Below are 27,666 nucleotides of genomic sequence, written 5' to 3' on the forward strand. Positions count from 1 at the left end.
TGCTGCACTCATCAAAGAAGAGGAAGCGCCAATTACTTCCTTGTAGGAACTGCTTCTGTAATCAAAGCGCTCCGCGGTTGAGCTGCAAATGCCGAATCCCTCCGGCCCAGCACAGCCCCTGGGTCATGAGCCAGAACTGGAGGTAGCTGGCTGCCCACACCCTCATCAGTTTACGCTTTCACACAGGAACGCTCCTACCTCCGCTCTCCGTGTGACATGCAGCGTTCCTGGTGGAGCGAGGACGCGCCGGGCTGCTGTTGCGGGCACGTTCACGCCCAGGCCGGCGCTGCAGACTCAGAGCCCGGCCAATTTCCCACCAACAAGCACGGGTGCTCCATGCTCCCATCCCCAGAGCATCCTGCCAGGCAGGGAGGTTGGGGGAGTGAGGGGAACAGAATCATGTTTTTGCCGGGAAATGTCTTTCCTGCCCCTGCCATTTGCTGTGGTAAGGCTCTTGCACCCTAACTGGGAAGAATTACTTGTTGACCATCCAGAGCAATTCAGCAAGGGTCAAAAAGAGCTCTTCCCAAAGACCTCCCAGGCCCTGGAACCTCTGTGCTTTGTGGCACTATTCACAGGGGCTCAGACTCTGTGGCTTTGTGACAAGAAGGAAAGCCACGTGCAAACATGGCACCAGAGAAAACATGCCCCCCCCCCCCCAAAAAAAAAAAAAAAAGGCAGCATTTTTGTGCTGTTATTTTTTCCAATGCTGGCAGTCATAATTTTGCTCAACTTTTTTTTTGTTCAACTTCTTTTGGTCTCTGCCTTTTTAAAAAAATACCGGCAGATGCAACATTTCCTGGAGAAGCTTCTCTTATCTCCTAAGAGTGCACACTCTAAAGTAGGAAATGAAGCTGGAAAAATAACAGATCTTTGCGCCCCTCCTATTCTGTTTTTTCTCTACCTCTCATAGCCCAAAGACTTGTCTTAACCGAACAGTATTTATGAGTTTTATTCTTAATGTTTTATCCTTTTCTCAGTTACAAAGTTATATTATCCACATTAATGCAGTGTTTAAAATAACCATTTTAATGACAAGCCCAAAACAGCCCTGTAACTGTAGCAAATGAAGCACACCAGAAAACCCTACCCAAACACCTGGGAAGACAGAGCAGTAGCACAGACAGAGGGAGACGCTGCCTCTCCCTGCTGCTGTGCCCCAGCACAGCCCCGTGACCTTACAGCAGCTGATGTTCTCATGCAGAAGAGAATCTCTTCTGCTTTGTTCATCCCAGCGTGCTGTCCTCCCCGCCAGATTTCGTACAGAGAAATACAAAGAACGCAGACACACGTGTTTAGCTTGCTGACATAATGCCCATATTTAATCTTTTAAAACAAGAACAAAATCAAGAATAAAATCAAGAATAAAAATTTCATTTAAGTCATACAGTACATTAATCTTTCAGCAATGACCCAATCTACAGTACTCAAATGCCTGGCATGAAGTCTATTATCTCAGCGTTTAACAAGTGTATAACCAGTGACACAGTAAAAGAAGAGCTCACAATACACAGCTAACACAATGAGTTTAGATTTTAAGAGTCCAGCTAGGGTTTGTAATACATGGGCCACTTTTGAACCATACTTTAATCAGCTTTTTGTTCAGTCAATCTGTTTGGGGCTTTTTGTTTTTTTCTGTTACGTGAGTTTTTCCATTATGTACAGAAAGATTATTTCAAATGAAATCGAACAAGTTAGAATATCTATCTATAGGCATACATGGTCAATCTAACTAAAAAAATTTAATAAGCAGTAATTACTCAGTCCTGGTTATACATTCCTAAAGGCTTAATAATACAGTTTTAAGAAAAAAAAAAAAAAAAATAAAACAAAACACAACAAAACACAGCTGTAGGGTGGCAATCTCTGTAAGAAGCCTTCTTCCCTCCCGAAACAACCAAGGGCTAACTGTACTTTCCATGTTTGAAATGGGGTCTACAAAGAAGTCATCTCAGCAACTAAATAGTAAAAACCGTGTGACTGTGTCCTCTCTAATGTCTGAATGGCTCGATGCGTAATTCAGTGAAGCTCTCAAATAAATAATACTGGTAGGATGCAAACTGTTAACAGAAATTAGGACAATATGCCCTGATAGCACATTTGGGTATCTGTATGTACGAAGGGGGCATCACCCAGTGGCAAAAGTAGCCTCAAGCAGGACAGCCCTGCCTGCAGCAGCTGCAGAGGAGGGGAAAGGGTGGGCTCTTCTGCTCCTTAGCCGGCTGCATTTTCCCCACCTCCTATCGAGCACTTGCCCCACCTGATCTCAGCCCCTTTCTCCTGTCTGAGGGGGAAATCTCCAGCCCAAAGATGAGGGGAGCATGGCAGGGTGCAAGCCCTCCCTTCTCCCATCCCAGATCCTGATGCTGAGCAGCAGGCACAGGTCTGCTTCTGCTGCAGCTCCACCACAGGCAGGAGGGCTCTCATCCCACCGAGGTGCAGGCAGGAGCTCTGCAGGCTGGAGGCTCCCTGGGTCCTGGCCCTGACTACCAGGAGCAAACTCCTTCTGAAGAGTAGCTTTACCAAACACTGGAGACCCAGAGGGCTATCTCTAAGGCAAGTTAACTGAACAAGGGTGATGGAGCATCTTCTTCCCACATTAACAAAACATAAACGTAACTAATTAACACAACTGCTTTGACTTCTTTTAATCTCTCTTTTCTGGTGCCAGGTCCTGCTACACATGGAAAAAACCCCACAGAGAGCTGCTTTCTTAAATGGAAAAGCAGCAGAATCTTAAGCCTTGTGGATCTGCTTTGTAATTTGCTACTGGCATAAACAACAACAAAAAAGTCCCATTTGTTTGGTTGGTTTTTGTGGTGTTTTTTTTTTCTTTAAGGAAAAAAAAAACCAAACCAGATTATTAATGCACCTTCTCTGCACATCACACACGCTCACATGCACACTCACCAATGGAGAGCTCCAGGAGAACAGGCATGGGAACCACAAAGCCCACATGGTGAAAAGACGTGGGGAATCTCACAGTTCTGTTTTCAAATCTCATTTAGCAATGAAGCAGCGAAATGATGTATTGCAAGAAATAAACAGTCACAGAACACACATACATCCAAATGCAACCATGGATACATTTTTCCCATTTTTTCTTTTTCTGACAGACGTTGTTATTCATCTGATAGTTTCCTTCTGGCTGTGCTGAAGTTTTTGAAGAGCATCTGGTGCTTATTTAACCTTTATCAGAACACAAGAACCTCAGTGGCAATGGACAATCCATCTCATTAGTACCACAACGAACCATCTCCGCTTGAGATTCTCTATGAAACCCTTTTGGAAGTTGACTCTGACTCTGCTTCTTTAGTGCCACTCTCGGTGGTTGTTTTTTTTTTTTTTTAAATTAACAAACACAGCATATTAATGCAAATTTGATGTTTTCTAAAAAATGCTCAGATAATTAGTTCAGCAATATGCAAAGTGCATCTATTTGGTTCTTTCCATAGATCACCTTCTGTTTTAAGTTTAAATTCCTTCACAGTTTAAAATATTGTGAAGAAATTATATGTATACTTTATGCATAGAACTATTTATATACATACACATATATACACACAACTCTGTACTTTATATAGCCATAAACACTCACTACTTAACTATTTATATTATATACACATGGCATGAACACACGCTCAGTGAAGAGTTGGTGCAGGCTGAAACCATTCCATCGGGTTTAATGGAACAACAATAGTGAAACCATGATTGAGTTATCAAGAGACACAGACATACATCTATTAGATAAGTGAAAGACCAATTAAATCAGCTCTTCCATTTTCCTATTAGCACAGGATTGTTCCCACCCCATTCCATGCTCCAGAAGCACATACACAGCTACTCTGCATTCGGTTTACGTGAGAGGGCAGCGGTGGTTCTTTTTCCTAAATGAAAGAAGAGTCCATATTTACTCGGGCTCATCGCAGCCTCTCCTGCAGGAGCAGGGCACAGCTGGGTCTGGATGCCTTGGAGGATCCCGAAGGCTGCGCCGCCGCCAGCTGAAAGCACCTGCCAAAGCTTTATTGCATGGTTATGGGACAGCTATCAACGGCTCACAGTCTGTGAACTCTCTCTCCAACAAGTGGTACAACTGTATAAATACATATTTTAGCACAAAACAGTTTAACACGAGGCAAGTCCAAGTACAAATGAGACCTAAAGGCCTATGGGTGAACTTTAAAGGCCAGCAGTTCTTCAGAGTGCATGTTGTTTAAGGAACGCAAGTCGGGCAATTTCAAAAGAAGTTTTGTGAAAATAGAGGCTTCATTTGGGTGGTTTTTCATAATTAAGGTCCTTAATGCACGGATTAGTGTTTCCTGAAGTGCCTCCACCGAATTGACATTTTCTATTCCAGAGCGATCTAAACAAAAGGGCAGGGTGAGAGGGAGAGAGAGAAATTAAAAAACAGGAGCGGGGGGGTGGGAATTGACTGAACAGGTGTAGCCTGCAACACAAAACTAGGGCAAGAATCCCTTACTAAATTAACAAGCACAAAAAAAAAAAAATTGGATACTTATGCCAGAAGTTTTAAATCATACCTCAAAAGTCTTTCAAAGGTTATTTAGCATTAAGTTTTCAAAGCACTAAGTTCATGCCAAACTGGCAGCATTCAATCACTACTTCTGTGATCCCTAACCCACGTTTCCAGAGAAGGACAGACTGAAGCAAATGTTTAAATATGTTGCTGAATCACAACTTTCAACCCAAGGAGAAAGACAGAGCACGTGAAAGTAAAAATTTCAAACATTTCTTAAGGCTAGACATAGAACCCTAAATTTAAACTGAAGGTTTGAGGAAGAAATCCCAGTCAGGACAAGCCACAATTGTTATCTGCACAATGGGATTCTCAGGGGCAAAGGGAGTACAAGCATTCATATGACCAGGCACTATTTCTGAGAATGTTCTGAAGCACTTACAAAATGAAACACGATGCACCCAAAAATTCCCAGCTGAGGAAAAGAAGAATGTCAACATCAAGACAAATATTATGTTCTCACATACTGCACTCCCACCATGCCTGGAGCATTTCTTTCAAGACAGCTGTATTTAAGAACACACCTGGTATCATTAGGTGGAACCTAAGTAAGCAGCTTGAAAGGATGAATTTTTAAGTAAAACATCTCGCCTCATAACCATGCACAGTAGCTGTTTTTTTTTTTTTTTTCCCCAAGCTGTAGCTTCCTTTCTTAAACACTATGTAAATTCAGCAGGGCACATACATAGCCAAGTGACTGGCACAAACAGAAATGTGCTTTGATGTGTACATGCACTTAAGCACTTTGCAGAACTGGGACATGGAATGACAACAGCTTTCCGGAGTAACACTGAGTCAGATCGCACAGTCAGACTGGGAATCCCTTCCTTATGCTGTCACTGTCAATCCAATCAGATTGCTCAGGTGAACAGTCGAGGAAGTCCTCCTGGACTACTCAGTGCAGTTCCCAACTGCTACAGGAAATATTATTACATAATCCACTTAAGAATGCATCTTGAAGCAGTCACAATGTGCTTTGTTCCTTTTGGAAGATAGTTCCAGAATCTTCTACAATTAGGAGCTCTGATTACTATTAAACTATTTTTATTAGTACACATTCCACTTTTCTGTGAAGACTGTCCATTAGGTTTGACAGCTGCCATCCAAGAGAATGTGAGTGAGGAGATATCTGCCTTTATTTACAAAATGATCTCTGCTGCTTACCCCCTGCTCTGCAAAAACTTTGCTCTGTTCTGAGCAGGTACAAGGACATTTGCACAGAACACGCCCAACAGAGCTTCTCAAGAGCTCTGTACAGTGAGAATAATATTGCCTTGCTTCTGAAAGTGGAAGAATGCAGCCCAGCCTTTCCTGGCTGCCTTGGATGAGTTACAGTAGCCTCCTCGCTCCAATTAGTCCAAGTCTTTCTTCTCCTTCTCAGTCTGCTTCCAGTTGCTCCCAGTGGCCAGCAGAAGATTTCGTTAGTATTATGCCAGTAAGGGATAATAATAGAGGGTGTATACTTTATATTCTTCTACCACAAAGCAAGACCCTTAGTTAAGGGATTATCTGGTTTCTAGATCTGCACAAACCACATTCTTTCAGCTTTGCTTCTGCCTCGCTGTTTCCTCCTTCAGTGGCCGTGATCCACCTTGCTACCTCTCCTCCATCTTCAACGCATCCAGCTAACTGAAGCCAGAGGTGAAGCACTCTTTTAATTCTGGAACAGCACCAAGATAATTCCTCAGCACCACTCAAGTGTGACCCTGCTTTTTCTTTCTTTGCCATATGAACAGGAAGGAGAGGATGCACAGAGTTACACAAAGTCCTTGTAACCTACCCCTGCTTCTTCTGCATGCTCTAAATACTCCTCCTAAGAATGGTTATTCATCCAGTGTTAAGTGGAGATGTTCCTGACAAGTGTTCTCCCAACTAGCAGTATTTAGAGACGTAATTTCTTTTGCCATTGGTGGGTTTTGGCTTTTTCTTAATTTTAAAAGTCTTTAAAAATATCTTTAATTAATGAGGCATGGTACTTTATATTGTGGATCACTTTATCAGCATTCAACAGTTACACTCCTTTCTGCTTTTGGAACTGCTGTAAATCTTGACTACTGTCTTCCTTTCAGTCTTCTCTTGAATAACTTTTATTCTGAGATGAAATCATAATGGCTTTTTTATTCCACCCTCAGTTCTTCAAACACTTATGGCATTTTTTCCTTTGCCTGCATCTCCATGTCATTCTCTCTGATCCTGTTCTTCAACTCTATCTCTAATGAAGCACCTCCTCCCCTTACAGGAAATTACTTTTTCAGTTACATTATTCCTTGAGGAATGCAGGGATCTTTCAAGATCTGTTTAATCAACACAGGCCCACAGTCCTTCATCTCTATGGGCACCTTCTCCTCCTGGCAATCCCTTGCACTGTAAGCATCTTCCCCAGGAACTCTGCTGAGGCCACTTCTGTTCTCCAGTACCTGCCTGAGCATGAAGCCTGCTCATTTACTCCCTTGTGCAATATAACTGCAGCATTTTAACCCAGTCTCATACAAACAGAGTGAAGTTGCTCTGAAAATTTTTGAACTCACGGTGATTATCAGGGTTAGCTTGTGTCTGGAATACAGCCCTGACATTGACTAATAAAGCTGTACTTTATAGAATCCTATAAAATTTTGTGAAGACGTCCAGGAAGGCTGTGATCAGACTGCAGATCAGATCAGATCATGAGGTAGCTAAGATAGGCAGCAATAATATCCAAAATACGATCTGAAAAACCCTCAGCAACTGCAAGAAGCCTGAACACCAAACACATTCTCTTTTTGTCCTGTTGCACGGCTGACACTACATGCTGTACATGTTACATGTCATCTCTAAGCTAATCCCTGCTGGGAGCTGGCAGTCAGCACAGTGCTTTAAAGGCTGGGGAGATGGCACTGTGCTAGAAGCACACTTAACAGAACAGATACAGCTACTTAGACTGAAAACAGGTGGCAGAGAATGAGATATTCTAGGACCCAGGAGCTGAGCAAGCAAGGAGAATGGCTGTAAGCCTAGTTAGAGTGCACAGGAAGGGAAGAGACCTGGTTGTCAGTCCTTATTTTAAAGGCTGCCTCCAGTTCTTGTCAAGAATTTCCAGAGTCTGGAAAGGCAACCAAGACCTCAAGTTTCTCTCTGCCGCCCGAACATTTTCATTAACAGATTCCACACTTCAGTCAGATTCTAGTGCCATGCTTCCTCCACACTGCCATTAGTTCTGGCTCTTGAAGCTTGCTAACTCTGTGCCTCCCTCTGCTCATTATCACGGCTTAGAAACTGAAGAGGCGACAGCTGCCCCGTCCTGTGCTGTGCCACCGCAGCTCAGCCAGGCACAAAGCTGTTAGACTGAACTGTGCCACCTCGTTACTGAGGCCTCACAGGCCTACAGCACCATGCCTGGGTGCCCCCCTCGATAACACACGGGTCTAAATTGCTCATGTGTGCTCCTCAGCTGCTGGCTCGTTGTCTAAGTGGGTGCCACGAGCATTCCTGCTACCTACCTCTAGAGAGCTCCTTACCCAGCAAGCAGGGATTCTGCATCTTGCATTCCAGGTATTATATGCAGAGCTAATGTGCCTAATTTGAGGCTTGAGATAATACTACAGAAGTAGGTGCTTAATCCTTCCTTGAATCTGGGCCAGGGTGTCCTGTCTATCCAGGGACTGAAACAAGATAGGAGGCTGGCGAAGATGTCAGTGGATTGGCAGGCCTTGGGTGGTAAGAAGTCACGATGCAGATGATAGGGCTTTCTTGCTGACATAGGCAGAGATCAAACTGCTGGATTTAGGCTTAAGTAAAATACGCAATAGACTTAAATGACAATACTTGGAAGCAAAAATACCACCTTATCCAAAGACTTACGCTGTGCAAGTCAGGAGTAATTTCAATGATGCTGTCCCGTGGAACTTAGAGGAGTCAGACAAATAGCACCTAAATAGCCACGGGGCAGCTATTTGTTTTTGCATTACAGAGAAAGCAATAGGAAAACATAAGCCCGTTGTCACCTTTTTTTTTTAAAAGGTAATATTAGAAAGACTAGGTGTGTTAAAAAGTGCATTACAGGCCGCTAGTACCTTAAAACCTACTCAGCTGCACTTAGACACGAAATAACAGGGTATACATTTTACAGAAAACTTTCAATAGCGTGTCACACTCAATTCCTGACAAAGGCACAAGTTAACTTTGTCTCCTTACCAGCAGATACCAGGACGACCGCTGTAAACAAACTCATTTCCTCATCGCTAAGTTGCAGGGCATTAAGCTTCTCACTGAATTCAAACATTGAGTTGAGCAGATCACCAGCTCCCATTGAATGCAAGTCATCCACACTGTACTTCTTGCCACTCAGGAAGGTGACAGTACGTTCCTTTGCATCAAACAAAGATGCAAATCGTACCATTAAAACCTGGTGAAAGAAAAAGGAAGGAAAAAAAGAAAAACAAAACCAGATAGATGTAGGTGCAATTCTAGAAAAGTCAAAGAAAAAAATTCAATTTTTTAACATCATTCAAAGTGTCTCATTAACCATCCTAGAAGCATTCTATAAAGAAACCGTCAGCATGCTGTTTGAGCTGCAAAACACAGTGTAAGCTCTGGCACCGTAATCTGAGAGAAACAAACAAGTGACAAAATTAAGAAGCGGATGCAGGGGAGGGGCTGCAGCATATGAAAGGCAGGAAAATTAAAATTTAAGCCTCCGACAGCCTGAGCCACACAGACCATGTCATTTATAAATATGCCAGTAGGACAACTTGCTTAAGCCACACAACAGCCAACGGCATACAGAGCATTAAAAGAAATGTTTTCTTGGCCACACTCATGAGGAGCAAAATGAAGCCACTGAACCAGATTCTCACTTGGCGTAAAGTGGAGCAGCTCTATGGAAACAATGCTGATTTACACCACCTGATGTTCGGGCCCCCTAGGCATTCTTTGGAAAAGTACCATGCCACATCACTGTACCCACAGGAATGTTAATGAGCTCTGCTAGAAAGGAGCCACATGTAGAGCTTTTAAAAGGCCGGGGGAGCACAGCTTGAGATGGCACCTGGTCTGCAGCAGCTGGGAATACCCCTTTGGTACAAGCACCTGGGCTGGAACAGTTGAGGTGTGCTAAACTTACCCCTTTGGGCTGAAATTTCTCTTGTGGTTTCTCAGTTGTACTGTGAAATGTCTCCCTCTGGAATGGCTTGTAAAGTTTCATTTGCTCACGTTCAACAACCTTATTTACATTTTCAAGGTTTAAGTTGCACAGAACAGCCTTCTTATTTGAAGAAAATTAACTAACTGGCATTGGTTAAAACTTCAGACTCGCTGTAATCTCTTGGTGTGACAGTTGTCTCTTCTCATTTACCCTATTAACTGCATTAATTCAAATGTTTACTACAGGTGAGAGGAGAACCAGGTTTTCAAAGACTAGTGCCTTTGATGAGCTTAAAGAAAGGAGTGTTCAAAACAAATGAAAATGTTTGAGAATTCAAACACTGTTCATGCACATTACATGACCTGCTCCTAAATTTTATGAGCCAAACAACATGCAGCCACCTTGAAGGACACAAGAGCACTACCTACTAGTCACTTTTGTCAGCTAAGCTATCTGTCCTGTGATGACATTAACAACAGAGTGCAGAAACCCAGATGCAGAAGCCATCAGAATACAACAAAAACAGGCAAAGGGCAGGCAGACAAAGCTGAACTTGTGCATTAGCACAGACCCACCAGGTATCCAGCAACCTTTCAGTTCAAAACGGTATTCTCCCTATAGAATTGGGCTTTAGAAACATCTTTAAACAACGAGCAACCAGGATTAGTGCCGGTATTCAAAACTGAAGCCCATAAAGTTGTGCTGACTTCTTCTAAGGCAAAGACCTCACCCACTTCAATGCTACCGTTCTAAACAAGGAAGAACGGTTTGGACTATGGCACAGCACAGGATTGATTCACCCCATTTCACTTCAAACCAGGCTCTACTCACGCATGCTGAGCATACACCTGATCAATCCCATCACCTGATCACAGCAACACAGGCACATGAAAACCTCCAGTCTTGGAGGTTACTTGATCACTTCCCTGTTCACAACCAGCTGTTGTCAAATCTGAGTCACTACTCAAAGGGATCCAAGGGCCTTGTTAACTCTACCATCAACTACATTTGAAGGGGAGATGGAGGAGCGCCCACTCAAAACCAGTCAAATTCCTTATTTTAGGCTCACTGCTGTTTCTGAGCTGGCTCTCAGAAGAAGCCATGCAAATGCCACCACGGTGCACTGAGCTCCCCAGTACTCCCAGTTTGAAGAGATCTTTTCAGCTTACGTGTGTGTGCATATTTATAGCTGTGCAGCCTCTGCACCAACATTGTCTCCATGTGTCCTCTTACCCTGGAGGGAACAGGCACTCCTCAAATACGAACTGCTAAGAAGCACAGTGCCAAGCCAGCCACGCCAGACTTGGAGGGAGCACTTTCACTCGGGTTCTTCCATTAACACGCAGACATTGGAATATCCTGGTTCAGTTACCCACAAGAGAGAAGTGACCTTGGATGCACCAGGCTTTCAAGACACTTTTACCTCTATTGCAACAGTTTCATTAATCCTCTTGTGGATTTTTTTCCGCAGCGCTACTTTCTTTTTTTTTTCCCGTTGCTACAACGCCACATAGGCCTTTAACGAGAAGTTGTAGCTCACTAACAGGAATCATTACCGTTTCCTATAAATAAGTGAATAGTGACAAGCAGCCATACATTGTTATTAATTCCCCTGGATATAGAAACCTCCTTATCAGCAGTGCTTGTAACTGGCAAAAAGGCATATGAATGAGGCCTGAGGAAAGCTTCGGGTGAAGCAAAGCCAAGACAAAATATTTTACTTGCAAAACATGAAGGTTTGGCTTTATATTATAGGGACAGTTCAAGCCAAAATTTTCACCCTCCTCCTTCGCAGAGAAAGGAACCAACATTTTTGTGTTAGGTGAAAGTAGTGAAGAAGTAAAAATACAGCCCCTTCACTACAGGGAATATTAAAAGATCAAGAGTAAGTACAATGGGAAAAAAAATACATGACAGCAAAATGAAGGAAACAAAAAAACGAACAGACTCCAGGCAGCAAGTTTTCCTGTATAACTTGTACCTTCCAACCCAACAATTATGCATCTTAGAACTGGGCTGTATAAATGCAGACAGAAGACCCAACATGTCACATGAGAAATGTCTTCATTTCAGGTAAATATAAAATCCAGCACCTCTCTTTGAAAGAATAAATCATGTAAACAAAAGCAAAGGCATCACCAGTGCTACGCTCCCCAGAAAAGCACAGTAATGTACTTGGGACTTCAGCTTCTCTGACCCTCTCTATTCAAATTTCACACTTGAATATTTATGAAATGTGTCCTCTCTATTCAAATTTCACATTTGAATATTTATGAAATGTGTATGGTCTCCAATAGACACAAGGGTCTGGAAGGGCAACTCAAACACGATGTAAAGGTCATCTAGTGAAGGTCACTAATTATAAAACAGCACCAAGCTCTGTGGTATCATTTCCAAATTAATACCACTAATTCACATATACGTCATGACCACAAGTGGATGCAAGTAACCACGAGGACCTAGTGGGATTAGTCTAGAGTTAAGTCAGGCTGCAGCTGGCACACAGTATCTACAGAGCTGCAGCAGTACAGGTAGTTACCATTGTTACTGCATAGGACAGGGATGCTTCAGACACTCCCAATTTGCCACCGAAGTGGTGACTGGTCAGGATTGGATACTCTGGCTTTTGCAGGAAGCAGAGTGGCACAAGGAAGGACATGCAGAGCGGTAAACACATTCCTCGACAAAACTTGTAAGTCAGTAGACAGCTTTCTAACCTATCCATCCTTCCAGATGCAGTACAGTTCCCCAGAGTAAACAAAGGTAGCTAGACACCCCTAATTATGCATTGATTAATGCCCAGGGAAAAGGGAAGGGTAGAAGGGCTGAGCTCATTGGAAGAGGGACAGACCACCAAGGTCTGACCAAACAGATCCCTTGAACACCATCACCTCAGAGAATGCTCACAGCATCCATGAACAAGCTGGTTTCACCCGATGTAAACCCAGTTCTAATTTGGTTCTGTTCTTACAGGGTCAGACTGATGCACAGCTTGTCAGGTTTGCAATATACACACACTGGTCTCACCTCAAAGGTCCCAGCCTTCAGAAGATTAACCTGGTCATGCTGGGAGAGATCTCGGAAACCCGGGATGCGCTTGGCGAACTCCACCACTTCCTTCACTGCAGGAGTAAAACTCAGGGAAAACTCTTCCCAGATTTCATGGCCAGACTTGTTTGGGTCCACATGGGGAGTCTTACTCATTGGGCAGACCTGGTGTTTGCAAAACACAGACAGAAAACAACTTTTAAAGGTAACATTCCAAATACTGGCAAATACTTAAAAGAAACACGTTTACTAGTCAACAAAACTTTGCAATAATGACACAGAGAAAAAAAAAAAGATCAGTATTCCTCAATCTTCCCAAAAAACTGGATTTCTTGCCCTTGCTTTAAAATGAACAAGAAAAATATCCAAGGGATTGTTAGCAATAAACAAAATAAATGTTAACTTCGGAACCTACAACACTGTGTACAGCAAAAGACCTGACAGAACCAAGGTTATGCTATTCTTCCTTGATCTCAGCTGATCTGGTCTGACGTCTGAATTTCTCTTTGCTTGTATTATCCCTCTAATTTCACAGTAAATTGCGATTTCACAATCAATCAGCTGCAATCTCACAGTCACTATGACATTCATTCTCCTATCTTTCTTGTTCTGCAGGCAACTGAAGTGCCTCAGTCAAGGCGACAAAGATGTCAACAACAGAGGAAGAAAGCAAGCCTTGATATCCTGAGTCACAGGTTTACACCCTCATTACGAGGATAACCCTCTTCTGCAAGTTTGCTTTTACTTGTATCACTGAAGGAGGAACACCAAGGAACTGGTATTCCAGTATTTCTCGGTCACAAGACGACAAAATGTTCTTTCTTTTATACAAACACACAGCAATTTTTTGTAGGAAAGTCTGAATCCATTACATTGAGATCAGATGTATCAGTCAGGGCTCACTGCCAATAAATTCCCTCTGCAAGAGCCAACCAGAAGCTCTGCGATATTTTCAGTTCTAGCTTCTAAAATTTACATCTTTTAATGAAGCTTAAACCTTTTAAGATTCATTTCACCTGTCATCATCAAGGACAAAAATTCCTTTTAAGTATTCCTCACAAGTATACTAAATGGTGTATGTAATGCTACATAATGTCAGCAAAACAAAGAGAAAACAGTGAAATAGATTAGCAATTCCTTTTTTGCAGGGCATCTTGAATATGGTAATTGCCTAGGAATTCTTTGCGTGGGAGGCCCTAGGATTACAAGACTATAATATTTTGGCTAAAGCAAAGGTCTAGGCACACAACCAGAAGGATAGCAGATGCCAACCAACTACTCTGCCTGTGATGCTGCAATGGTTCACATAGGTACTGTTATAAATACAACACTCTCTGAAAATAAGGAATCTCTGGTTCAAGTACCCTGCTCTGCAATGGACACAAAAGTCACCTTAATGTCTCATTCTATGACAGCATACCCTTACCCCCAAGCACAGTCCCACGGGGAAACTACCACTTCCACACCCACTCCATTGTGTCTGCAGTCCCTTGATAGACCTCTGCCCAAGAACCAGAGTATCTCAAATTAGAAGAGACCCATAAGGATTGAGTCCAACTCTGTGCTCCTTGCAGAACCACCTAAAACTAAACCATATGCCTAAGAGCGCCATCCAGGCGCTCCCTGAACTCTGACAGGCTTCCCATGGAAGCAGTTGACAGCTTGTACAGTCACCAGTTCTCTTCAGTGGAACCTCTTCAGGAATGACCTGTTCTGCTTTTCTGGTTACAGGGGTATTAAGTAAAAACGACCAAACCCCTGAACATCTGTCTCCATACTGGTTCAGAGCCTAATTACTTGCCCTTATTGCTGCTGACTCATTTTGGTCAGATCCTGAACTGAGTTCTTGGGCAAAACCCTCATCCATATCAGCGATGTGGGGCAGAGAAGGGGAGCTGCAGTGCTCTGTTGGATTTGGTTTTGTCTCCTCATCACTGACTAACTATTGCCTGCAGCTGCCATGCACAGGTCAAACTGACTGGTTGAGCCTCTGCAAGGCAGCACCACTCCCTGCCCACCCATACTGACAGGTTTAACCTCTGCTTCTCAGGAGTGCCAAGAATGCCACTGTAGTGACACCACATACTTTCCCTGCAAGGAAGAAAGGCTGGGAATTATTATTTGCCATGTTGTAGCGCCTGGAGTCTGCAATTAAGGTCAGACCCTGCTCAGGATGGCATGGTCTATATACGCAGTAGACAAAGAAGGGTTAAAAAAAAAGAAAAACCACAAAGACAAAAAAAGGCCCCATGGAAATGCAGCATCAAAATAAACACCTTCACTGTGGAGACCTTTGGGGGTCTTCAAGAACCTGTGAATGATCTTCACAAAGTAGGAGGAAGAAAAACACCGGCAGCTCAAGTACTTCAGAAAGGTCAGGGGCTCGTGCTTCACACCAGCAGCGCAGGATGAGAACGAGGATGTTATGTTCTCTCATCCCAGGCGGCTCCAGTGATAAAGAGAAGGACAGTCTATTTTAAGGGGCTTACAGAACTGGTTGCCTGAATGGCAGAGAAACAGCAGGTGCAAGGCAAATGAGAGGGACCTGCTAAGCAAAGGCAAAAAAAAAAAAAAAGAAAAAAAAAGCCAACCAAACCAAACCAACAACCATATGCAAAAAAACCCAGGAAGCATCCTTGTTAGGAATTCAGTGAGAAAATGCTCTAGCAAAGTCATCTAAGGTACCCAGAAGTGTGTCCAGAGCCTCACTTGCGTGAGTACTACAGAAAAGACCCTGAACTACTCTAATGGTTTAGCTGTGCATCTTCCTGCTGCCTCTGGTCAGAACTGAAGATGTTCTACATTGAAAAGGATGTGTAGCCTATGGGCCTCATTAAAACAAAACAAATCAAAAAATCCCCATCACCAAAAAAGCAGCAACAGAGATTTCAGAACTCATAGTAAGGCCTGCAGACTGGCTTAAAATCCTAGCCCTGGGGTTTGACCCCAGAAAATTGCTTTGAATACCCTTAAAGAAAATACAGTACATCTGACTGCGTATATTATTTGAAAGCAAAGTCTTCAAAAGGACCGAGTGAAAGGGGGAATTTATAAACTCCTATTTTCATTTTAAAGTCAAGTGACATAAAAAACCCATTACTTTTTTTTTCAACCAATACTCTCTGATGTTATTTTACTTTCAGTTAGCTAAAAACCAAGTCAAGAAACCCCATCGCTTGTAGGATTTCAAATCCTTCACACCTTGAGCCATTTCTGTCCTTCATCACAATCTGCACTATCAAACTTGTGTCACCCTTTAGAGTTTCAGCAGTTGTGCCAACTGCGTGCAGCTTCACTGACTACTGAGGCACAGCTGGATCACACCCACCAAACTAAGTCAAATCAAACAACTGATATCAATATACCAGATGCATTCTTCCTCCAGTGCTGCAAGAGTAAGCGGTATTCTTGTTTGGAGAAAAGCCATCTTCTGGGATCCTCTCACACATCCTCTGAGCGTAACCACCGGTGAAGTTCATGCAGTGGCTGTTTGCGAAGCACACGGCGTGCCCGCTTGGATAATGCATTGTGCTTCTCCCTTTGTACTGTCCGCCAAGGTGCTGCTCCCTTTCCGGGTACTGAGGGCCACCGAGGCCACCAACACAGTGCTCGCTGCTCAGGATGTACTGCTCGGCGCTCTTTGACACTCTCTCCCCGCCCTGGGGCTGCATCATCTCTGCTGGGTTTTGGGACTGCTCCTGGTTGTACATGAAAGTGTCTTTGTGGGCTCTAGTGACCATACCGATCACTTCCTCCTTGGCCATGTCAGCGCTGGGAGGGGGAGAAGGGCTTTTGATGGTTTCTCGCTCTTGTTTGGGCTTGGAGGAAAGATCTTCTTGAGGTGCTTGGTCTTGATGTTCTGTTAGTGCTTCGTTGGGCAAGTGACCACTGAATTGACTGTTCATCATGGTTTTCATGGCACTCTGCATTTCAATCAACATCCTCTGTTTTTCACGCTTGGGAATACGGCCAAATCGAACGGCTACCAAGGTGGAGAAATGGATAGTGGTGGAAAGGAGGGGGGGAAAGAAAAACTAAGTCAGTCCTGAAAGTGTTAGCATGCACACACAAAATACACAGCCCAACCAAAACCCCTGCCTTTTAAAGTAAGATTTTTAACTGCTCTCACCAATACTACAGCAGAGGCATTACCAGTGAAGTCAAAGAGCTTCTGGGGCACGGGACTGGCATGAATAAATGTATGCTGCTGTTTGCACACAGGGAGAAGGCAACTCTAAGGCACAGCCTGTAATGCCTTTTCCCCTTTTGCCTCAAACCTGGCTATGCAGTATACACACAGTTGTGTTAACTGAAGAAGTGTGAGGCTTTAAGATTTGATCTATTAAATCAGCACAACTCCACGAGCTGACAATTAGCTGAATGTAAACACAGCTCACATCATCTTTGTATAAAAGCCCTACAAGACAGGTCCTCACGGACCAATTATGCAACTTACCAAAACAAGAGAATCAATGCTGAACAAAGCTTACCTTGGCAAATTTTCTTGATAACTTTGCCTTGACAAGGACATTTTCTGCTGGCAAGGGGATGGGCATCATTGTGGGTGGCTGCAGCACTTTTGACCCTGTCCTAGGGAATCTACAACTGCCTCTACCACCCTGTCCAACCGCAGCCGCACAAGGGCTTATAACCAGTTTCGACTGAGGTAATTACACTTGTGCAGTAGTCCATCATTAATGTAACTAAGCCTCTTTCATTAAAGCAGGTGCAACCTTGTGCGCAAACAAGCGCCTAGGGGATGAAATAACTCCTATGCACGACAAGAACTCGGAACAATTATTTAAAATAAGTTCTAACACTCCACCCACTAAATGATTAACAGCCTGAGATTCCTAGTTCTTGTGAAATAAACACCCAGAGAAAATTAAAAAGTGAAACAGAAGGAAGAGTTCTGGTTGTGGCAGTAAGCTGCAGCAGACAGATGAACTACACTTTCAGCATTATTTATTGAAATGTCACAAGGAGTGGACAGCCAGCATAGTGGTCAGAGACACAGACCAACATCGCCATTTCCTCCTTGCCTTTCCTCTCCAAGAAAAGAAAGAAAAAAAAAAAAAAAAAAAAAAAAAAGGAGCAGGCACATGCTCATCCTATGCACCCAAAGCTAACTCTTTAACCTCTACAGTGACTACTCTAAAGCTATCAGGTTGGGCAGAATTCCCTTTCATTCAAAAAGCAATAGTAACAAAAGAAAACAGGGAAAAAAAAAAAAGGGAAAAAAAAAAAAAAGAAGAAAAATATGAGTCTTGTTCAGATTCAGGTAGGATACAGCTCTAAGTCTTAACATTAAACCAAAATTGAGACACTTGTTACAACCATCCCCCTAACAAGCCACTGCAGCACATCTCACTGCATCAGCTCCACAGGTGGGAGGACAGCTCTGCGGCTGCCTGCAGTATCACCTTACCAGCCCAGGACTCTCATGGAGCAAGAAGGCAAGCTGAACTAAATGCTCTCAGACAGGGAACCTCTTCTTGACAGTAGGGCTTAGCTGCACTATCTGCCATGAATACCCTCAGCAACTGGTTTTGAGGTGGGCAGCAGATTCCCTCTCAGAGGATCCCTGCTCAGTACAGGAACGTACCATCTCTTGACATCCCAACAGACAGGCATTTTTTGAAACGACACTGCTGGCATCTGTTCCTGTTCATTCTCATTATAGAGCAGTTGTTATTCTTCAAGCACTTCTTATACTGGATGTTTTGCTGAATGCTTCTTCTGAAAAAACCCTGTAAACAAGCAAAAAAACCCCGCAACTATCATTACAGCACATGTCAAATCCTTCCACCGAGATTCATCGCTCCGCGAGCATCGTAAACCTCACTGCATCACATCAGCTGCTTCAGAGCCACCAGCCCCAAGAGATTTTAAAGAACTTGGTACTCCTCATGACTTACTTCCCCTTTGTGTGTGATCTGTATGTAATGTGAACTAGTTATGATTTCTAATTACAGAGGGTGCTAAGTTGTTCCCTGCATAGTCAGCACTTAAGAGCAAAGTATCTCCAATATTACCTGTATCACTGTACTAACAGTTCCTAAAGACATTGCTCTCAAACACCTATGACATCAAGTGCAAAGATGGGAGTCAAAATAATGTATTTTGACTTCCATCTCTGCAGTTTGGCAACAAAACCATCCCGCTGCACCACATGACCTTCAAAGGTGGTTTTTTCACACAACCCTTTATGCTGATAAGCTCCTTCACAGAACATAACATTTGCAATGTTACAGATTAAGAAAATACGTATTTATTTCTGGCTTTCCCTGTGGTAAAGAACTGCTTTTCCAAAGCTGTTTTGTTCTGCGTCCCAGCCCAGGTGGCAACTCACACCCACTATCTCTTAATGCAATTAACATGCACATGTCTTGCGTGACCTGGTCCTTACCACCTCTGCCTCCAATTCTTGTTCTCTGCTGTGCGCTCCAAGTCAGGCAGGATTGGACAAGGGGTGGGAACAGCAAGTACTGCAGAGTTTGGAAAACACTGTATATTCCTAAGTGCTTTGCCTGTCCCCTACAGCTTCTGAAATTTCTCATATTTAACAGAGTACTACACTGAATTTTTTCTTTTTTTTTTTTTCTTTTCTTTTTCAGTATCACCCCTTTTCCCCTAAGGGGAGAACTTGAGCATTTCACCAGCAGAAAGGTGAGCAGAAATATAGCTCACCTTGCAGCCCTCACAGGCATGAACACCATAATGAAATCCTGAAGCGACATCTCCACAGACTTTGCAAAGAAGAACCATGCCATTAAATTCTAGAATCAAACAAAAAAGTCAAGAATATAGAAACCAATGACAACTGCAGGAACGTGTTTCCAGCTTTTAAAACCTGGACTTAGATTGAAATACGTGACATTAGCTCAACACATGAAAAAATACAGCAGAAGAACAAACATGAATGTAACAAACCCCCTAAACAGTTCAGAAGGTACCAGTGCAAGGGTGGGGGAAAAAGAGGACAAACACGAAACACTCAACCAAATAGGGAGAAAGCACATATTCACTGGACTTTCAAACAGAGTAGCACTGCACTCAGCAGCAGAAAAAGAAAGTCTGCTTACATTTAAGCACTTTTAAAAGGACCATTCAGTTAACTAGGCCACCAAAGTTCAGGCTCAATCTGTTTTTTCCATCAGGACAAGGAAGCCTATGAAAAGCTACAGTTTCCCCAACAGAGAATAAATACTTTTTCTTAAAAACCAGAAATACTAAAGGACACTTTATAATACGTTCAACACCAATCATACACTGTACCTATCTCATAACAATTTAGGACTGGTAGCTCAGCCATATCTACATATGTAGAGACCACTCATTTGAGTGCATATCCAGAATGGCTTGCACTTGAACTTGAAAATACCTTCTCAATCCTGTAAAAATGCTCATGGTTTGGGTTTTTAAAGTTTTTCCCCCACCTATTTTATCTCAGCTTGTCAATAAAAAATTTCTGCAAGCCCTAAGTGCTGGTCTGACATTGGTTTCACTGAAGCCAGTGGGGAATTTTACCAGTGAGTTCAGTAACCACAAAATTACCTTAATCCAACAGAGACAGCTGGAAATACTCCCACAGAAATATATTCTACCAGAAAAGTAACTTATTTGACATTTGGATTTCATTTGTAAAGAGGAACTAAAACATTTTTTTTAAGGTTTTCAAAAAGAAAAGGAACCAAACCACAACTTTTTTTTTTCTTTTTTTTTTTTTTAAACACAGTTAGTACTGAGCTAAAAAAGTTATTTATCTGAACAGTTTACAACAGGTTTCATTTCAGGAACCACTGTCCTGATACCAAAATCCTAGTTACTGGAGAATTTCTAAGTAAAGGTTCTTACTAAGAACTTGAGGTAGGAACACCTTAAAAAAAAAAAAAAAAAAAAAAAAAACCAAAAAAAAACCCCCCAAACACGCCCCCCCCCCCCCCAAACCTAAACAAACAAAACAATAACAACAAACCCCACAAACAACAACCCTGTTTGAGGAAGAACTATTTAGATACCTATTCTAGCTTCATAACAATCCAAAATGATAAAACAGTTCTGCCAATAAAAGAATTCAGCCTCCAAAAGACTAAATTCCAGCTGTTTGCTGAATCACTTATTCCAGTACTTATTTTGAATCCTGCCCTTCCAAAACTGTTCAAATATACTCCTCTACCATTGATCTTTTCTGATTTCCAAAAGAAGTGTGAAGTAAATAGGTGGAGACAGATTGCTGTATGTATTTTAAAAAGCCATCCTTTAGTTCTGGTTTACAAGTGTTTTATTTTTCACATCCACAAAATTATGACTTGGAATCAAAAAGATAACTGTTCCACCCACAGCTATAAAAGTATTATGCTTAGGTAATTTCTTTATTTCGTTCCTCACAACTCGGGGGGAGGGGAGGGAAGGTGAAGGGGCCAGGGGACAGAGTATGAAAGAACAGAGAAACTAGATTTCCAAGACAGCTCCATAAATACTCTTGAGACAATTTCTGATTCTATTACCTTTACTTCATCACTTCTTTTTAACCAGGTGTTTGATTTTACTATGGTAAGTTTTCACTAATGAAAACTTGAAGTAAAGCTAGAGTGTATTTTATGGACTGTTTGAGGTCAGCAGCAATGGGTCCCCCATCGTATTAGCATTTCTATGGCAATACCATACATATTACCACCCATATTATGCCAATAGGTAAAAATGGAGGCTTTGCTATGCACCTGCACCACAAGCCAAAGGGAGACCTGGTTAGAACACACGGGGCTGTTATACACAAGGGGAAAATGGTGTTTTCAGGAACTGGCACCAAACATACTTGTGACTCCATTATGGCCTTTTGTCAAACCAGCAACACTCGACTGGTTTGGTTTAATAGTCTCCTCCAGCCGATCGCTCTTCGGAGCCCCGTCAGAGCCTTCAGCGCTCCGGCCATTGCATCCGCTTTCCGAGGAGGAGCTGTTTGGAGGAGATGGTACGGGCGAAGAGGACGACTGGAAACCGCTGTCTGAGCTCTCGCTGTGACATGAGGCTGGGCTAGATGCCGAGCTCGAAGAGCTGATGTAAGCTATCACACCCCCTAAGGCAAGAAAAAAAAGGCAGCACGTAGTGACATAACCATCAGACATGCACCGCTGCCATGTGAGCCACGCCGTGACCCAGCACCGCCAGATCAGCCATTACGTGCTCCTGGGAGCACTCCTTTCCCTCCCTCTCTCCCTCAAGCTTGTTTGTCTCCATTTGTTTGCTACGGCTGACCTCCCAATCTGCCCCATCCCCTTCTCCCATCTTATCGGCCTCTTCTGGTCCAGGCCGAGATGAAATGGCATGACCAAAAGACAGAGTAACAAGCCATGGTGCCGGAAGGATGGGGCGGCAGGGACAGGGCATGGAGTGACCCAGAGAGGGTTTCCCTGGCCACCCTCTGAGCAGAGCTCATCCGGAGCCAGAGTAAAGACAGGCTCTTACAGCGCTGTGGAGCCAGAATGCAAACAAGCTAGGTTAGGGACAGAAATAGGGCAGAGAAAGACTTCATGCAGGCTACGTGCCAAAGGCACAGAAAGGAAGGGCTGGGAGGTGCTCACGATGCAGAAGGGAAGGGGACAAGGGAAGGAAATAGCACTACAGTCTGGTCAGCCTACTGAATGCCATTTGTGCGACTGCAAGCCTTTGCAGCGTTTCTAGCAGCAGCCAAACTCCAACTGCCAGGCTGCTATTTGCAAACAGCCTCTGTCCTGCAGCCTCTTGCAATCTGACACACTTGAGAATCCCTCAGATGAAACAGCTTTTTGTCCTCAGGCAGACCCAGGAGCAGTTCTGGCTTTTCACAGGCTCCTTCTTGCTCATAAGCAAGAGCAATTGTTTGCACTTCATACAAGTTTGTCTCCAAAACTCGGCATTTCAAAAGTCAATATAAAAACATTTGATATTTCACACAAGAATTTCAAAAAAGCCATAGCCATGAAACTAAATAAATTTCACTCAGTATGTTCTACATTTTATGCCTCTATTGCTCATGTAGACTCTTCACTGATGACTCAGGACTTTGCAGCAAGGAACTCCACACACCAGTAAGAATTCAAAACTTTAAAAGGGCCATGCACTGCCTTCCTTTGGAGGAAAAAAGCACTGGTGTCTGCAGAGTCCTTGATCAACTGAATTGGCATGGCAGGCAGAGGCTGTAGCATCTCACATCAGCCATCACCTCCTCACAGATAAAAGCAGCGGTATTATACAACCCTGGAAACACCACATTGCAGGGAACAATTCTGACTAACAAATTTTTAATACTTTTATTAGAATAACTGTCCTCTTAGCACCTCCGTGGCAACAAAACTGGCCCAATTCCTCTTCAACATTTCATTTTCTTCTACCAAGGGAACTCTTGGCAGGAGGGTTTCCTAAAGAGCACACAACCCAGGAGGTCCTGGCAGAGCTGCCTGGGAGCAGAAGTCAGACTAAGGGGCCGTGTGACACGTGCAGGACACACAGACTGCTGCTCACGTTCCCAGACACCAGTGTCCCCGCATCCTGCCACAGGGGCTGTTCCCGCACAGATTGGTTTGGGTTTTTTTTTTTTTAGTTTGTTTTTTGTTTTCTTTTTTAAGCAATCCTTCACACAGCATAGCATGCATTCCGGATCAGGTTTTCGGAGAAAGAAGGATTGGCAAGGGGGTCATGGGTTTAGCCATTGCCTGAGAAACAAGGCATCATCAGGCACCCGTGCTGGGCTAAGACACCACCTGTTTGACAAAGGTCTGTGCCATCCCCCAGCGCCGCACGCGCCTCTGCCAGGTGCCGGTCAAAGCTCACAGTTCACCTGGTCCAAGGGAGGCACCAGGCTTCTCAGCAGGCGCCATCCTTATCAGCAAGGGGCAGACCGGGACACGCAAGCACAGCCCCTGCAGGGAACTCCACGTTTCTCTATGCTGCCACCGCGCCCCATTATCTTTAAACCCTGCTCGTAAAAGAGATGCTCTTTTCCCTCAAGGGTAAGGCCAATGTCACGGAGGAGCACAGAAAGTGCGTGCCTGTGGGGGGAGTTTCACCCCTCTTGTCCTGAGAGCTGGAAGAGCCCCAGACAGCGGGGTTGCTCTGGCACCCTAGCCAGCTTGGCAGTCCTGTCAGCGTCACAGTCGCGATTCCTCGTATTTTTTGTTATTTTAGAAGTTACACTTCCCTGTGAACCCTGTTTTTGTTTGGTCAGCAGTCAAAAGTTGACTCTCACACAAAGCACAGGGTGACATCTGAGAACAAAGAGCACGGACGAGGAGCACGTACACGTGCACAGGGATGCTGGCGCTCGGCGGAAAGAAAGGGGGTTGCGGGGTGCTCGGTGGAGAAGGCAGCCCCGGTTGCGTGAACTGCGGGGGATTTTCCTAGGGAACCCACCTGCCGGAGGGTGGTGAAACGAATCCTTCGGGCTACGCGGAGCCGCGCTACTGCTGCTGCGGCCGCAGCAGCGCCGGCTGAGCGACCGGGACCCTTTGGGCTCTACCTGGCGGGATTCGCTTTAGGGATGGGGCGGGGGGCACCGCGACGCGCTGGTATTTCACTAACACGGGGATCTGGGAAAGCGGTAACGCCGCACGGGAGCGAAGCGGGCGGCGAACTGGCGGGGCGATCAAACCGGCCCCCGGGACGCCTGCGGCAGCGGGAGCTCCCCGGCACCGCCGATCTCCCTCGCTAACAAAACGGGAAGGGAGCGGGGAGCGCGGTCGCCGCGCCCGCGGCCGCCCTCCCGCCTCACCCCATTCCACCGCACCGGGGCTGCGGCTTTTCCCTGCCGCGGTCACGCGGCGCCGGGGCTGGAAGAGCCGGGCCCGCCCTGCGCTGCCCCCGGGCCGCCCCCTCCCCGTTACACAACGCCGCCCCCGCGCATCGGACGGGCCGCGTGCCGCCGCCGCCGCACACGGCCGCACCGCGTGTCCCCCCGCGACCCCGCGCACTCCCCCGCGCCGCGCCGCGCCGCCGGCCGCCCCCCCCGCTGCCCTCCCCTCGCTCTACCGCCGCGGGGGCGGAGCCGCGGGGGCGGGGCCGCCCGGCGCCGCAGCTGCGGCGCGGCCCCACGTGTCCCCGGCGCGCCCCCGCCGCCGCCGCCGCCCCGAATGTAGGTCACCAAAACAGCGGCCGCCCGCCCGCCCGCGCGCCTCACGTGTCCGCGCCGCCCGCCGGCCCGCGCCGCCGCCCCGCCGCTATTATGCAATGCGCGCGTCACCGCCCCGCGCGGCCAATGAGCGGGCGCGCCGCGCGGAACGTAAACACAGCGCGCACATGGCTCGCCCGGCGGGTCCATGTGAGGCGGCGCGGGGCCGTCCCGGCCACCGGCGGGGCCGGGGCCGGGCAGCGCCGCCGCCCGCCGCGCTCCCCCCGCCCCGCCGCGCCCCGGCCGACCCCCGCCCGCACCAGCGCGCCCGCCCGGCCCCGCGGGACCGTCCCGCGCGGCTGCCCCCCCCGCCTCCCGCGGCGGAAGACCCCCGCTTACCCGCGCTGACTTCCATGGCGGCCTCCTCCCGCAGGGGCACGGGCGGCGCCGCGCTGGGTTCCGCCGGGCCCGGCTCGGCTCCGGTCGGCGCGGCGCGGCTCCGCTAGGTCGTTGTCTCCCCGGCTCCGTGTCCCCGCCGCAGCCTTACATGCAGCCGGCGGAAAGGCAGGCGGGGAGCGAGGGAGGGAGGGAGGCGGCCGCGCTGTCTCCTGTCAGAGCAGCGGGTGCGCGTCCCCGCCGCGGCGCCCTCCCCTTTACAACAAAAGCGCTCTCGGGGAGCCGCGCAGAGCGAGTGCGGCACCGCCGCCCGCCCCGCCCCGCCTCTACCCCGCCCCGCCCCGGCGGCCGCCCCGCCCCGCCCCCGGCCGCCCCCCTCACCCAGTGACACACTTTCCGCGCCGGCGGCACCGCTCACGTGCGGCGGGAGCGTGCGGGGAGTGCGGGGGCACTGCGGCGGCGGGGACGGCGCACGGAGCGGGCTCCCCCCGCCCCTCGCCGGGCCGTGCGGCGGGGGAGCCCCGCCGAGGCCGCTGCCGCAGCCGGCGCGGCGCTCGCCCACCGCGGCCGCGGGGCACGGTGAGGGGCGGCGGTGTGTGTCAGCTGCTCCGCCGCCGAGCGCCGGCAGGAAATGCCACCGCTGTGACTGCCGCAGCTGACGAGCCCTCTCTCCTATCCCGACACGAGCATCTGACAGCTCCCAATTCCAACTGTCAGCGCTCCGTGCCCTCTTAGCCGCGTGTTTTCTCACCGCCAGGAAAAGGGAGTATCCGGGAGAGTCCCCTCTCGGCAGCGCACACACACCGCTGCAGCCATAGTCTCCCTCTGCAGCTATAGGGAGAGGCCATCACACAGTTGATCCCAGCCTCCGTCTCTCCCGTTTTCTGCCACGACGTGATTTTGTCACTCCCAGGGCGATTCCAGCCTCTAACACCTTACACCACGCGGGGATGTCTGTGAGCACAGACCTTCCGCAAGGAGGGAGGGAAGCGCCCCCAGAGGACCTAAAGCAGGGGTATCCACGCCGGGCTCCCCATACTCCCACTTCCAGAAGGAAACCCACGAAGAAAATGCACCGCAACAAAAAAGGGAGCAGAAACTTGGGGAAGACTCTCCATTAAGAGAATACAGAGCCCAGAATGAAGCTCTGTCCCTCCCCGACCCCGGGGTTCAGAGGCAGATGTGTGGCTTCATGGACTATATTGACCTCCAGACTGAAAGCGAAGCAGTGGGGTTAAATGAGGTTAACAAGTGGAGGTTAAACGCAGCTAAATGTAGTTTACTGCCTGCTAATTTGGGTGAGTTTCCTTTCCTCTCAAATGAGGTAAACAGGTCAGTTTGTGTGAGCTTCGCCGCTTCTCGAATAAGGTAAGAGGGTGAGTTTTTCCATTTTTCTGTGCATGGTCAGCAGTTGAGAGGCATACAGCTTTCCTCTTGGTGCACACTCAATATCCATCACTATCTCCAGACCCTTCATCCCCCAGCCCGGATTTCCTACAGAAAAGGCTCCTCATATTCCCAGTTCTCCTCCTCGTACCAACTTTGAGCTACGTTTCCTAAGCCCTGCCGTGCTGTCCTCTGGCTCTTGTGTAGTCCCTGCCTGCGTGAGTGGCTGCCAAGCAGTGCTGCCTGCCCTTGGCACTGTCAGGTGCAGGGCACAATGGCCCACCCTCCCTTCCCGTGCTCAGGGCTCTGTCTCACTCCTCTGTCTGGCTGCTGGTCATGTGGACAGAGCACAAATAAGATGTATTTGATACTAGCCTATCACGACATCTCAAACCTCTCAACAGATGAAACTGGTCTACAGACTCAAAGGAGAAGGTAGTGAATACATCAAATGCTATTAGAAAACTAGCTTGGACATCAGGAACAATAGGAGAGTAAGGCTTTGTCTGTGTATTCTGTGTCTCTTGGATTTCTAATATTGTATTTAGATTTTAGCAAAACAGATGTTTGAGTAATGTTTATTAGCTGGTGGGTCATTGACCCCAGATGTTCACTGGGTCTGCTAAAAAACCCTACAGAGCTCTTGCTTTTGGATAAGGCTTCAATTTGCAGCTTGTGGTGGAAGCACCCAAAGATGAGTATGGAGGCACTGGCACTCAGACCAAAGGTCCACCTGGCCTGCAGGCCATTTGTGGTGCTCAAGGGAGGCTCCAGGTTTTTCGGGTGCATGGACTCCATTCCTGAGAGTGGTCAGTAAAGGGAAGGACTGCTTGTTCACTTCCTTTGTGGGCAAGGATAAATGCTGCTGCTCCTGCCTGGCGGGACAAATGGGAAAGGCAACGTACGCAGGTTTGTAGGATGCCATAGGGAGAGGCCATCACATTATTGCTCCCAATCTCAGTCTATCCTATTTACTGCCAGGACATGAATCCCTCCCAGAGAGATACCAGCCTCTAATATCTTTTACCATCTACTTTTGAGACTCGAGGATCATTATAGCAGTTTCAGCTTGCTCTTGCCTCTGGTGCTGCAACT

The 27,666-nt window shown here is 46.4% G+C and overlaps 1 protein-coding gene across 1 annotated transcript; it reads right to left on the minus strand.

Annotated features, from left to right (window-relative positions):
* Positions 1-1,294: 1,294 nt before the first annotated feature.
* NR1D2 (nuclear receptor subfamily 1 group D member 2) lies at positions 1,295-25,447 on the minus strand. Its single transcript, XM_040075812.2, has 8 exons — positions 25,189-25,447; positions 21,523-21,783; positions 19,395-19,483; positions 18,310-18,454; positions 16,070-16,686; positions 12,684-12,869; positions 8,708-8,918; positions 1,295-4,363 (listed from the first exon to the last, which is right to left on the minus strand). Exons 1-8 carry the CDS (start codon positions 25,202-25,204, stop codon positions 4,167-4,169), a joined length of 1,722 nt encoding a protein of 573 aa, XP_039931746.1. The 5' UTR covers positions 25,205-25,447; the 3' UTR covers positions 1,295-4,166.
* Between the last annotated feature and the right edge of the window lie 2,219 nt (positions 25,448-27,666).

The sequence above is a fragment of the Hirundo rustica genome, chromosome 1, assembly GCF_015227805.2.
Source record: "Hirundo rustica isolate bHirRus1 chromosome 1, bHirRus1.pri.v3, whole genome shotgun sequence".
Lineage (NCBI taxonomy): Eukaryota > Metazoa > Chordata > Aves > Passeriformes > Hirundinidae > Hirundo > Hirundo rustica.

Excerpts from the sequence above, each read along its gene's own strand:
- NR1D2 (XM_040075812.2), bottom strand. Across the intron at positions 18,455-19,394 it reads ATGCCTGTGAGGGCTGCAAG|GGTTTTTTCAGAAGAAGCAT; the intron begins GTGAGCTATATT and ends GCTTGTTTACAG. Across the intron at positions 4,364-8,707 it reads GGTCGTCCTGGTATCTGCTG|ATCGCTCTGGAATAGAAAAT; the intron begins GTAAGGAGACAA and ends CCTTTTGTTTAG.